The sequence below is a fragment of the Salvia hispanica genome, chromosome 3, assembly GCF_023119035.1.
Source record: "Salvia hispanica cultivar TCC Black 2014 chromosome 3, UniMelb_Shisp_WGS_1.0, whole genome shotgun sequence".
Classification (NCBI taxonomy): Eukaryota; Viridiplantae; Streptophyta; class Magnoliopsida; order Lamiales; family Lamiaceae; genus Salvia; species Salvia hispanica.
In genome coordinates this window covers 4196678-4210520 of record NC_062967.1, presented here as the reverse complement: position 1 = coordinate 4210520, position 13843 = coordinate 4196678, and the positions used below count along the sequence as shown (strand labels likewise).

Sequence of the window (13843 nt, the reverse complement as noted above, 5' to 3'; positions counted from 1 at the left end):
GTTTAAATTCGATTTGATTCTGATCGAAATTATAGATTTCGGGTATTAGTGAATTGAATGGTTGGGCCCCAGTTTGAGAGCACAGGAGGAAATGCGTTGGGCCCCAATCTGAATTTGGAAACCCTATTTTAGCCCTTAAACCCCTACGGCTGTCAAACCTTGTGTGCTCAGCTGAGCTACTGTTGGGGAGATCACCAGCCTCCATTTTTTTTCGATACAAACAAGAAACCGATCATCCTACTAAATCATCGACCATTTCTCCCATCTCTCTCACAACTTTTAAATTACTCGCCTCTCTCTCTCTCTCTCTCCATCTCTTTTCGTCCGAGGTTAGCTATTGTTGCAATGGCTCAGGCGACGGCGGCGGGGTTGACTCATGGCGCTGTTGCGGCTAATCCGGCCTCAGGATCACAGAAGATCCGTGTCGACAAGCTGAGTCCGGCTCGCGGCTTTGAAGCCAAGGTTTTGGGACCAACTGAGAAGAAGAAGGGTCGCCGCGGAGTCACCGCCGTGCGCTCTGAACTGCAAGTGATTCCGGTGTGTTATTTGAGGATCAAGTTTCCATCTTTATGAATGTTGTTACTGTGGGGAAGAGTTTGTTATTTCGATATGATTTATGCTTTGGGACACTGGTGTGATTTGCTTACTATATACGATCATTATTCATATGATTAATATTGCCATCTAATGCTAAAAGTTTCTTCCTTTTTTTAGTAATTTGTATGAAGCCTGATTTCCTAGGACATTGTTTCCAATTTGACCCAATCAAGTTAAGCGAGATATCTTGATAATATCTAATTTAATACTAATGGTTAGATATTCTTATGCGGCATCTGAATGTGTACAATGTAATGCAAATGTCTTGAGCAGATAAGTCCATGGATATACTCCTACTAAATTAGTTTTCTTCAAACTATCTTGACCAGGCAGAAGAGCAGAATCAATATGTACAAGGGATTCCACAACCTGGCGGAACACCAGCGGCTATATGGTCTAAGCCGACTGTCGGCCGGAAGACAAAGATTGTTTGCACGATCGGTCCCTCCACTAACACCAGGGAAATGATATGGAAGCTTGCAGAGGCTGGAATGAATGTTGCCCGTCTCAATATGTCCCATGGAGACCATGCATCTCACCAGAAAGTCATTGATTTGGTCAAGGAATATAATGCGCAATCCAAAGACAACGTCATTGCCATCATGCTTGATACCAAGGTGACTCCCTTTTTTAAGCCGGGAAGAGAGCAGAGCGGTTCTGCTTAGTTTGTCAATTACATTTGAGTTCGGCTAACATTTCACAAGAATGAGCGTTATGTTGCCTCCTGATATTTTCAGCATTTCAAATGAATTTGCTTCTAATGCTGTGTGATGTCTAATGGCAGGGTCCTGAGGTTAGGAGTGGGGATCTACCTCAACCCATTCCACTTAAACCTGGTCAGGAATTTGCTTTCACAATTCAAAGAGGAGTTGGCACGGCAGATTGCGTCAGTGTGAACTATGATGATTTTGTTAATGATGTCGAAGCAGGGGACATGCTTCTTGTTGATGGTATGATACTACTAATACTACTAACTTAACTGTGATTAAGATTGGCCAATAATCAGATTCTACAAAAACTGTTGAGTTGTTGACAGTTGTTGCTATAGGGATACCTCTTACGTCCTATGTGTCCTTTGTATTAGATGGGGAAGATGAGTTGTTGATTTACTGGTTAGGAAGGTGATAATTGCAGCTTACTAGTTGGCAATGATCAATGATATAGAATTCCCCATTACCGAATTTGTATTGCAATTTTTTTTTTATGCATTATTGGATAAAGTACATTTGCTTAAATGGTAAACAAGGGCAGGATGGCCTATGTCAAACACATAAGAAAGAAGTTTCCCTTGTACATAATTATACTTAAACCGTCGTTACAAAATTCAAAGGGAAGTTGAGTATGATATAGTACTATGGATTTTTTTCCAAAATGTATTACTATTAGGATTAGAAGATAAAATGATCTTCATGTGTGTGGGTGCATTTCCCTTTTACCTATGCAATCTATCTTTAGAGGTTAGCGGACAGAGGCAGGAGGACTGGGCGGGGGACACAATATTATGGTTCACACCAATTGAATTTCACAACTTGGAGACCATTTGAAGAAACTTTTGTGAAGATGTCTCTGTATTTTTGCCTGTTTAATGTCTACAGTTGGATGATGCAGGTGGTATGATGTCATTCTTGGTGAAATCAAAGACTAAAGATTCAGTGAAGTGTGAAGTTGTTGATGGTGGAGAGCTTATGTCCCGAAGGCATCTCAATGTTCGAGGAAAAAGTGCAACACTGCCGTCAATTACTGGTTAGATCAACAATTATACTTTCTGACATCTGTGATGCTTCTATTACTTTCTAGTACCTTTTCTATCAAATGTTGACATTCCCAATTGTCTTTAACAGAGAAGGATTGGGATGATATCAAATTTGGAGTGGACAACGAAATCGACTTCTATGCTGTTTCCTTTGTCAAGGATGCATCTGTGGTCCATGAACTGAAGAATTATCTTAAAGGTACAAACAGCATTCGTGCTTCAGCTTACGAGTATCGACTGTATGTTTGACGTAATTAATGCCTAATCTTTAACTGAATGTTTATCCCTGTAGATGCTGGTGCGGATATCCATGTCATTGTAAAAATTGAAAGTGCAGATTCGATACCAAATTTGCATTCGATTATAACAGCATCTGATGGGGTAAGTTGATCAATAGTAATCACTTTTTGGAAAATGATTTGCTGTTATTTGCACTAGCCACTAACGATTGCATTTTCTTCTTAAATATATTTCTGTTTAAGAAATTGTGTTTATAGACGTTCAAGTTGATTAGGGTATCACTCATAAGTTGTCAATCACCAAGTGTTTTTGTAGTCTGTTATTGAGGTATAAAATATTACTCCCTCCGTCCCACTTAAGATGACACATTTCCTTTTTTATAACTTTCTCTCTCCAATTAATACACTCAACCACTTTTTCTCACTCCTATTTAAATATTCATCTTTCTTTCTCTCTCTATTTTAATACTTACACCCATCTTTTTCTCTCTCCAATTAAATACATTAATCAATAACTCCTAAAATCCCGTGCTGGCTAAGAAATGTGTCATCTTAGCCGGGACAGAGGGAGTACTTATTTTCCAAAATAATTGGATCACTCACCACTCCTAGAAAAAGAAAACCTTAGATAACATTAGCTTCTGGCACATAGTGTCAGTCGCTTGCTTGATTTGCTACTGCTTTTTTTCCTTTCATAGTATCATCTATATTGATGTTAGATGGCAGTTTTAGCTGAAATTTGATTTTTTCAGGCTATGGTTGCCAGGGGAGATCTTGGTGCAGAGTTGCCGATTGAAGAGGTCCCTTTATTGCAGGTAACATTATTAGTGTGGTGTTAAAGGAAGACATATCCTTGCTATTTGCCTATGATTCTTGACTAGATTGCTGGAAAGATGGATCACTGGATTTATCCATGCTAGTGACATCACTCAAGTCCATTCATCATGCTTTTAACACAAATATGCCATTTTTTTGCATTTACAGGAAGAAATTATTGGACTATGCCGTAGTATGGGCAAGACGGTCATAGTGGCCACAAATATGCTGGAAAGCATGATTGTGCATCCCACTCCTACCCGAGCAGAGGTATCAGACATTGCTATAGCAGTTAAAGAAGGGGCTGATGCTATTATGCTCTCTGGAGAAACTGCTCACGGGAAGTGAGTTAACTTTCCATTGTAACTAGGCCAATACTCCAGATATCTTTGCATTGTAATTGATTGGGTTAAAATTGCTCATTAGGTTCCCACTGAAGGCAGTTAACGTCATGCACACAGTGTCATTGCGGATGGAAGCTACGATAACCGCACCACCAACTCCAGCAAATCTGGGCCAAGCCTTCAAGGTAGGGCTAGTGTTTTCTTCCATACTTATCTGATACTCCGCTCGTGCTGCATGTTCTTTACTTCTTATTTTTGTCATTTGCAGAACCATATGAGCGAAATGTTTGCATACCATGCAACAAAGGTGTCTAACAACCTTGGAACTTCAATTGTTGTCTTCACTAGAACTGGCTTCATGGCTATTCTGCTGAGCCATTACAGACCGCGCGGCACAATCTTCGCTTTCACAAATGAGTGAGTTGCCTAATCTACATTATATTGACCATATAAGCTTATTGATGATCCTTTTATGGCTCTCTCTTTATATTGAGATAATAGTAAATCTTTAAGAACAATTTGATGTGCAAAACTTGAGGAGCTGATTCACTGGCATCACGAATTATGTGTCTTTATAGCAAGTATGGTATGGTTTCTCCATCTAATAGATTTTATGCTTTACTTGTCTAACAGGAAGAAGATACAGCAGAGATTAGCTCTATACCAAGGCGTTTGCCCCATACACATGGAGTTTTCTGCAGATGCTGAGGAAACTTTTAACAACGCTTTGACTTTGTTACAGGTGAACATTTTTTTATTGACTACCTATTTCTGATATCATGGGAAATGATTGTAATACAATATTTATTTTCAATCTTACAGAAGCAAGGACTAGCGAAAGAAGGTGAGCATGTTGCAGTTGTTCAAAGCGGTAAACAACCCATTTGGCGCTCGGAATCCACACATAATATTCAACTGAGGAAAATATAGTTGGCAAAGGGGAATCATTCCTATTGTTCACAGCCCCGCAGATTAGACGACAAGTTAACAGATTGTCAACAATGTTCAATGCTTGTTGGATTGTATTGTAATCTTAAAATTTGATTTCATTTCATTTAACATTGGGGGAATTCATTTGTTCGAATAATGTATTGCATCCTTTTGATCTTCAATTTTACTTGGACTCATGTAATGATATTTCTAGTTGAATGAAAGCAAGTTGAGAATTATACAAATGTTTTTTAAGCATGTATCTTTTCCTCTATCTTCTTGGATCATATCAATGTATGGCTATAAATGGTATTCGATTTTGAGGGATATATGTTTAATCATAGTTTTGAACAATATTTTTTTGTCTCAGCGATTGCTAATTCAAAATGATCAAGGTAAATCTGTGAACTCAGACAATACACTTAAAACTTAAGTCACGTGAAGTAAAAAACATGAGACAGATGATAAAAAAAATTGAAAACCAAAGCAAAACAAGCTAAACATCAACAAAGCATTTGTTGAGCTCCACTTTATCAATATCCAAAGTATCAGTTGGGAAGGGGCAGTCCACCGCCTTCTCTGCCAGCTGCGGACAAGCCTTGGGCGTCACATTACTCGACACCCCTCCAACGTCCTCGCACTTCCACGGCTCCTTCTTCTCCTTGTTCTCCGTGGCCAACTCCATCGTCACATTCGATATACAAATACTCGTAAAATCATCCCCCTTTATCCCCGCCAAACCCCCCACAACCGTCACATTCTTCCCCTTCATATCCCTATAGTTAATATTAGTGATCACGGGCAGCGCCTTCGGGTCCCACCCCGGATCCGGGTGGGAGCCGTAGTCGCCGTTCATCCAGAAAAAGTACTCCATATTCTCCATTTCTACGTTTCTGACGTAGATGTCTTTGACATAGCCACCCCTCCCGACTCCGGTCTTGATCCGGATGCCGGACTGGGAGTTGAGGGCGTGGATGTCCTCGGCGCGGAGGTCGCGGATGCCGCCGGACATCTCGCTGCCGAGGGCGATGACGGCGCTGTCGGGGGAGATGCAGGTGAAGGAGCGGATGGAGAGGCGCTGGGTGGGGACGGCGTAGGAGATGCCGTACTGGTCCCAGCCGCTCTTGACGGCGATGCAGTCGTCGCCGGAGACGACGTAGGAGTCGCGGATGCGGGTGTCGGTGCAGGAGTCGGGGTCGATGCCGTCGGTGTTGGGGACGGTGACGGGGGCGAGGATGGTGAGGCGCTCGATGATGACGTTGGTGCAGTAGGTGGGGTGGACGTGCCACGAGGGGGAGTTGGTCAGGGTCAGGTCGGAGATTTGGAGGTTGGTGGAGTGGAGGATCTCGATCATGTATGGTCTTGTGTTCTTCAGCTGTTTCGCCTTGAATTTCTTCCACCAGATTTCGCCCTGACCGTCGATCGTTCCATTCCCTCCTGCGTTCCATTCCAAATTTGTTTAGACCTCATATTCCCCTAATTTATTTCTACTCATATTTTATTATAAAATTAATATATAAAAGTAGGATTCACGTTCTAATAACTTTTTCAACTCATTTTTTATTACATTTCTTAAAATCCTTGTTAGATCAAAGTGGGACAATATTTGGAGATGAAGGGAGTATAAAATTAAATTTAAATTTATAATATAAAATTATCAAAATGCCTCTAAATTTTGTAATTTGTGGTATTACGTATAAATCAACGATGGCAAAGTGTGCAGGGTCCAATAACTGCCCTATCTAATAGGGCATAAAAAGATATGTTAAGGAAATTCTCTATTCCAACACAAACTTGCTACCCTCCTATTCAAAGATAACAGATATTCCTATAATGACATGAACTTGATTTACATGATTATATAACCTAAATACATACACCATTAAACCTAATTTTTAAAACCGCGACCTTCAAACTCGAAGATAACGACATGAACCCAATTTACACGATTAAAACATATTATTACACGAATAAACCTAATTTACACGATAAAAACCTGATTTACACGAAAAGTATAATATAAAAAATGATTAAATAGAATTAAAATAATGTTAGTGATAGTTTTTTATCAGGTTATCCAACCATTTATTTCAAAAATTGCTAGTTCTAACATATATATGTATATATATATTGTAAATCAACAAAATACCTGTTATTACGACATCGGTAAGATTGGTGCCAACAATTAGACTGGAGAACCTTTTCCCTGGAGCTTCTCTTCCGCTTCCATACGACGGCAACGAATCGATCAGAGGATAATCCGACTCTTCCTGTAGTTAATAAACGCATCACACATAACAATAACGTTTACATAATTACATAAACTAAAGTTATAACTTATAACTATATTAATAATGCAAGAGGGTGCAACTTATAATTACCTGCGATCCAAGAATAACAGCCTTTTGGTGTACATACAAAGTGAAATGGCTAGCCAGACCGAACGATCCGGTCAGCCATTTCCCGGGCGGGACGACCAGCAGCGCCCCGCCATCAGATGCAACTTGGCTCAGGTTAGCAACGGCCGCCTTAAACGCGGCCGTGTTTGATGTGACTCCATCGCCTTTGCCTCCGAAATCTGTCAAATGTGCAACGTGCTTGCGGCAGTTTATTGCCGAATATGGGATTTGCTCTGCTGTGCTCACAAACACCAATCCTAATAGAATGAAGGTCAGTAGCTTCTTCATGAATATCTGTTCAAAATTAGAACAAAAAAAAATTAAATTAAATCAATTGGTTTTGAAATGAAAGAAGGGAATATGATCATGAAGACATGGCATTCATATGAGTGTGAGATCCGATTTATATGTGAGAAAGTAGTGGTAATATTGCAATTATTGATTTTAACTAATATTATCATGTGGTAAAGAGAAAATTCGGAATCGCGTGAAATTAAGATGGTAGAAATAAAGTCGAATGAAACTGACAAGATCTTTTTTTTTGGTAAGAAAAGCGGGCAGAGCCCGATGACACACTAACGAACATAACAAACACCTAATCTATCATACATCAACCAAATACTAAAACCCAAGGAAGGGGACTCTAAAACATGAACACCTTTATAAAAGTTAAATGCATAATGTGACAGAAAGTCGGCAGCGAAATTTCCTTCCCTGTGCACGTGACGGAGCACCACTAAGTCAAACTCATGTAACAGACTCTGCACTTTTCGTACTATATATCTGCAATTGATGGTCACTTCAAAGTTCCCCACAATCATGGACACACCAGTGAAACTATCACTCTCCACCTCCAACTTTGAATACCCATATTCTTTGCCAATTGTAGCCCATGAAGTAAGCACCAAATTTCAGCAGTCAAAATAGAACACACTCCAATATTAGCAACAAAACCACACCTCCAAGATCCTGTAGTATCACGGATGAGACCACCACCAAAAGCATGTCCTGATCCTCCTTCTAGCGATGCGTCCGTATTGAGCTTAAGGATATCCGGCAGAGGGGGCCGCCAACTGACAAAAGTGGGTAGTCGAGCTACTCCAGAGACTGTATCGTTTGCCATTTTAGCCTCTTCTACCGTCTTTGCTATACTAACAATATGAGTCATGCTCTCTATCGGGCTAATTCTCTCTCTTTGATTATGTATTTATGTCATCACTCATCTTGAAGAGGATTTTTACAAAACAAATTTAATAGAGTGTGCAAAAGAGGTCAGATTTTTATTTTGTAAAAGGGTAATGAATAACTGTTTATTTCCATAAATTAGCGATTATTAATGTTCAATTCTAATGAGAGATTGAATGAGCCGGATGCATAATTCAATACTTGAAAATTATAGTATAGAACTTATCCGAATAAAATAGTCTTTTCTTTAGATAAATAAGAAAAAATTAAATGCTGTTATTTCTAGCAAGTGGTATTTATATATTTTCACGTTATTATAAGTAGGAAATAAAATTAATGAGCTTTTGATTGTCTAGATTTTGAGATGTGATGGTCATAAATTAATTATTGAGTGTATTGGTGTTTAGGATATTGAAATAATATATACCCTCCCGCCATTTTTTTCATTTTATGTTTATTTCAATTAAAATGACACATTTTTTTCATTTTATTTTAATAGTTAATATATTCAACCATTTTTTTCCTTATCCTATTAAATATTCAACTCTCTAATTTCTCTATTTATTGAATACTTACACTTACTATTTCTCTCTCCACTTAATCATATTAACCAACCTCTCCTACAAAACGTGTCATTTACCATTGGGGGAATTCATTTGTTCGAATAATGTATTGCATCCTTTTGATCTTCAATTTTACTTGGACTAATGTAATGATACTTCTAGTTGAATGAAAGCAAGTTGAGAATTATACAAATGTTTTTTAAGCATGTATCTTTTCCTCTATCTTCTTGGATCATTTATATAGATGGCTATAAATGGTAGCAGTTGATTTTGAGGGATAAATGTTTAATCATATAGTTTTGAACAATATCTTTTGTCTCAACGATTGCTAATTCGAAATGATCAAGGTAAAAATGGCATTGAACACCGAATGATTCTACACGTTTTTATCTTACTATTATGTTTCTCCCATGACTATTTGTATATGCAATAGAGGGTTTTATCATCATAATGATGTGCTCACATGTAGTAGTAACTATAAGAAGTGTATATATTCTCTCTCATTCCTCAAATTCAAACTAGCTAGAAACAAGATTGGGAGACAAAACACTTTAATTAACTTAGTCACATGAAGTAAAAGAACATGAGACAGATGATGAAAACCAAAGCAAAGCAAAGCAAAACAAGCTAAACCTCAACAGAGCATTTGTTGAGCTCCACTTTATCAATATCCAAAGTATCAGTCGGGAAGGCGCAGTCCACCTCCGTCTCCACCAGCTCCGGACAAGCCTTGGGCGTCACATTGCTCGACACCCCTCCAACATCCACGCACTTCCACGCCTCCTTCTTCTTCTCCTTCGCCAACTCCACCGTCACATTCGATATACAAATATTCGTAAAATCATCCCCCTTTATCCCCGACAAAGACCCCACAACCGTCACATTCTTCGCCTTCATATCCTTATAGTTAATGTTACTGATCTCGGGCAGCGCCTTCGGGTCGAACCCCGGATCCGGATGGGACCCGTAGTCGCCGTTCATCCAGAAAACATACTTCATATTCTCCATTTCTACGCCTCTGACGTAGATGTCTTTGACGTAGCCACCCCTCCCGGCCCCGGTCTTGATCCGGATGCCGGACTGGGAGTTGAGGGCGTGGACGTCCTCAGCGCGGACGTCGCGGACGCCGCCGGACATCTCGCTGCCGAGGGCGATGACGGCGCTGTCGGGGGAGATGCAGGTGAAGGAGCGGATGGAGAGGCGCTGGGTGGGGACGTTGTAGGCGATGCCATACTGGTCCCAGCCGCTCTTGACGGCGATGCAGTCGTCGCCGGAGACGACGAAGGAGTCGCGGATGCGGGTGTCGGAGCAGGAGTCAGGGTTGATGCCGTCGGTGTTGGGGACGGTGACGGGGGCGAGGATGGTGAGGCGCTCGATGATGACGTTGGTGCAGTAGGTGGGGTGGACGTGCCACGAGGGGGAGTTGGTCAGGGTCAGGTCGGAGATTTGGAGGTTGGTGGAGTGGAGGATCTCGATCAGGTATGGTCTTGTGTGGTTCAGCTGTTTGGCCTTGAATTTCTTCCACCAGATTTCACCCTGGCCGTCGATCGTTCCATTCCCTCCTGCGTTCCATTCAGAATTAACCAAGTTTGTTCAAATTCTGGTGTCTCACAACATAAATCAACTAGACTACACTATACTGATTTAGATTTTAAGGAATTGTTTATGGACCTTAATATATAAGTAAGTAAAACTATTATTTTACAAAGAAAATGTTAATGAAATAAATTACTAATAAAATATGACATCCACTTATTAAAAATAATAAAAGTGAGACAAATTCTCAGATAGTATAGCTTTTTCAGTAATATTAATTGTGAAAAAACTATTTATAACACAAAATTATCAAAATGCCTCTAAAATTTTGTAATTTGTGGTGTTACGATATACTCCCTCCGTCCTAGATAATTCGTCCCAGTTTTCCATTTCGATCCGTCCCATATAATTTGTCCCATTTCACTTTTATCATTTTTAATAGTGGACCACATATTCCACTAACTCATTCATACTCACATTTTATTATAAAACTAATATATAAAGATAGGACCAACATTCCACTAACTTTTTCAACTCACTTTTCATTACAATTCTTAAAACCCGTGCCCAGTCAAAGTGACCTGAATTATCCGGGACGGAGAGAGTAAGTCTAAGGATGGCAAATTGTGCAGGTCCAATCTAATAGGACATAATCTGATATATTTAATATATTCTCTATTCCAACACGAATCTGCTACCATCCTATCCGAAGATAACAAGTACGATAACAACATAAACCTGATTTACATGATTACATCTGGATAATTACATGATTAAACATAAATTTAAAATCCGCGACCTTCGAACCCAAAGATAACAACACGATAACGATATGAACCCAATTTACATGATTAAAACTTGTTATTACACGAATAAATCTAATTTACATGATAAAATCAGATTTAACCAAAAAGTATAACATAAAAAATATATAAATAGAATTACAATAATAATATTAATACTATTTTTTTATCAAGTTATCCAAATCCATTAATTTTGTGTCCAATTTATTACGCAAATTGTTAGCCCTAATATAAACATATTGTAAATGAACAAAATACCTGTTATCACGACATCAGTAAGATTGGTGCCAACAATTAGACTGGAGAACCTTTTCCCTGGAGCTTCTCTTCCAGTTCCATACGATGGCAACGGATCGATCAGAGGATAATCCGACTCTTCCTATAATTAATAAACGCATCACACATAACAATAACGTTTACATAATTACATAAACTAAAGTTATAACTTATAACTATATTAATAATGCAAGAGGGTGCAACTTATAATTACCTGCGATCCAAGAATAACAGCCTTTTGGTGTACATACAAAGTGAAATGGCTAGCCAGACCGAACGATCCGGTCAGCCATTTCCCGGGCGGGACGACCAGCAGCGCCCCGCCATCGGATGCAACCGTGCTCAGGTTAGCAACGGCCGCCTTAAACGCGGCCGTGTTTGATGTGACTCCATCGCCTTTGCCTCCGAAATCAGTCAGATATGCAACGTGTTTGCGGCAGTTTATCGCCGAATATGGGATTTGCTCTTTTTTAGATTTGAAATCTCTTGATTCTGCCGTGCTCACAAACACCAATCCTAGTAGAGTGAAGGTCAGCAGCTTCTCCATGATCTGTTCAAAATTAGAACAAAAACGAAAAGAAATTAAATCAATTGGTTTTGAAATGAAAGAAGGGAAAATCATGAAGTGTGTGTGATGAGACTAACTTGAGGTTTTGTGTAACTCATTGTTTTGGACATGGCATTCATATGAGTGTGAGAGCCTATTTATATGTGAGAAGTAGTAATATTGCAATTAATGATTTTAACTAATATTATCATGTGGTAAAGAGAATATTCGAAATCGTGTGAAATTAAGATGGTAGAAATAAAGTCAATGAAATTGACAAGATCTTTGATTATGTATTTATGTCATCCCTCATCTTGAAGAGGATTTTACAAAATAAATTTAATAGAGTGCAAAAGAGGTCAGATTTTTTTAAAAAAAAAGGGTAATGAATAACTGTTTATTTCCATAATTTAGCGATTATTAATGTTCAATTATAATGAGAGATTGAATGAGCCGGATACATAATTCAATACTTGAAAATTGTAGAACTTATCCTAATAAAGTAGTCTCTTCTTTAGATAAAGAAGTAAATAAAATTACTGTCATTTCTAGCCAGTGGTATTTATTTTCTGAGTAGTGATAAATTAACAAACATTGTATATATAAAATTGGATATTTTAGATATTTTATATTCACAATGATTAACATTACATATTTACCCTTTTATAACTATTTAGGGAAGATTAAGTTTCTAAGTATAATAACTGCATATTTAGGAAAGATAATTCATTCTATCATAAAGCTACATAATTATAGCTAAATTAGAACTAAAAAGATAAATTTATCACATTCTTCATCATACATTTTTATAAATATTGGGTAAGCATTTGAAGAATATTAAATTACTTCTATTTTCTCAACACTCAAATACCTTATGCAATAAAATCTAATAATAAATTGACATATAAAATGTTAGTAGTCATTAAAAAAAGTCACATAATGCATTTAAAATTTTATTATTGTCATCCAACTAATTAAATATTACTATTATTTTAATTTTTAGCATTACCATCCAACTAGTTGAAAATTATTATTTTGATTAATCAGTAATAAAAAATACTCCCTCCGTCCCCCATTAGCAGTCACAGTTTGACCGGACACAGGTTTTAAGAAATGTAAAGAAAGTTGGGAAAAAGTTAGTAGAATGTGGGACCCACTTTTTTATATTGGTTTTATAATAAAATGTGAGTGAAATGAGTTAGTGGAATATGAGACCTACTACTATTTATGGTAAAAATGAAGTGTGACTCTTAATTGGGGACGGACCGAAATGGAAAAATGTGACTCTTAATGGGGGACGGAGGGAGTAAATAATAGTTATTCAAAACAAACTATTTCATTGTGTAATAAAAAATAAATAAATTATAAAAATAGCTATTTGTAAGTATACTTAATTAATTAGTATCTCATCCAACTAATTAAATATCATCACATCGATTTCTTTGAGTCTTGTATATCTTTACTCGAAATTATGAAATGAATATAAAATAGTAAAAACTAAATATTAACAAATAACAGTCACTCGTATCCAACTATATTAATACTCTATTAATAAATTTTAAAGTTGTAAATTATAAAAAAACCACATGTATATTTACCTAATTTCTTAATATTATCATAAAACTACTTATGATGATTAAATCAATTTTTTTGTATATTTAATATCTTAACTCAAAAACCATGAAACAAAATTAAATTTGTTATAAAATAATAACAATAGTCATTCACATCCAACTATTTTATTGTTCAACTATTTTAAAACTGTAAATTATAAAAATGACTATATATGTAATATGGGGAGTGTTATATTGCTAACTCAATATCTAATTGCTAACTACAACTAAATAATAGCCAT

General features: G+C 37.6%; 3 protein-coding genes across 3 annotated transcripts; 1 reads left to right on the top strand and 2 right to left on the bottom strand.

Annotated features, from left to right (window-relative positions):
- The first annotated feature begins 158 nt into the window (after nucleotides 1–158).
- Nucleotides 159–4898, top strand: LOC125216226 (plastidial pyruvate kinase 2). The gene is made up of 12 exons (XM_048117883.1): nucleotides 159–537; nucleotides 927–1214; nucleotides 1382–1547; nucleotides 2206–2340; nucleotides 2439–2549; nucleotides 2643–2731; nucleotides 3342–3404; nucleotides 3574–3749; nucleotides 3832–3934; nucleotides 4018–4166; nucleotides 4383–4491; nucleotides 4572–4898. The coding sequence occupies exons 1-12, from the start codon at nucleotides 346–348 to the stop codon at nucleotides 4677–4679; spliced, it is 1689 nt and encodes a 562-aa protein (XP_047973840.1). The 5' UTR covers nucleotides 159–345; the 3' UTR covers nucleotides 4680–4898.
- Nucleotides 4899–5008: 110 nt separating this feature from the next.
- Nucleotides 5009–7437, bottom strand: LOC125216227 (probable polygalacturonase). The gene is made up of 3 exons (XM_048117885.1): nucleotides 7061–7437; nucleotides 6829–6949; nucleotides 5009–6116 (listed from the first exon to the last, which is right to left on the bottom strand). Exons 1-3 carry the CDS (start codon nucleotides 7364–7366, stop codon nucleotides 5176–5178), a joined length of 1368 nt encoding a protein of 455 aa, XP_047973842.1. The 5' UTR covers nucleotides 7367–7437; the 3' UTR covers nucleotides 5009–5175.
- A 1935-nt stretch (nucleotides 7438–9372) lies between these two features.
- LOC125216969 (probable polygalacturonase) lies at nucleotides 9373–12102 on the bottom strand. The gene is made up of 4 exons (XM_048118773.1): nucleotides 12087–12102; nucleotides 11656–11991; nucleotides 11424–11544; nucleotides 9373–10388 (listed from the first exon to the last, which is right to left on the bottom strand). Exons 2-4 carry the CDS (start codon nucleotides 11986–11988, stop codon nucleotides 9454–9456), a joined length of 1389 nt encoding a protein of 462 aa, XP_047974730.1. The 5' UTR covers nucleotides 11989–11991; nucleotides 12087–12102; the 3' UTR covers nucleotides 9373–9453.
- Nucleotides 12103–13843: the final 1741 nt, after the last annotated feature.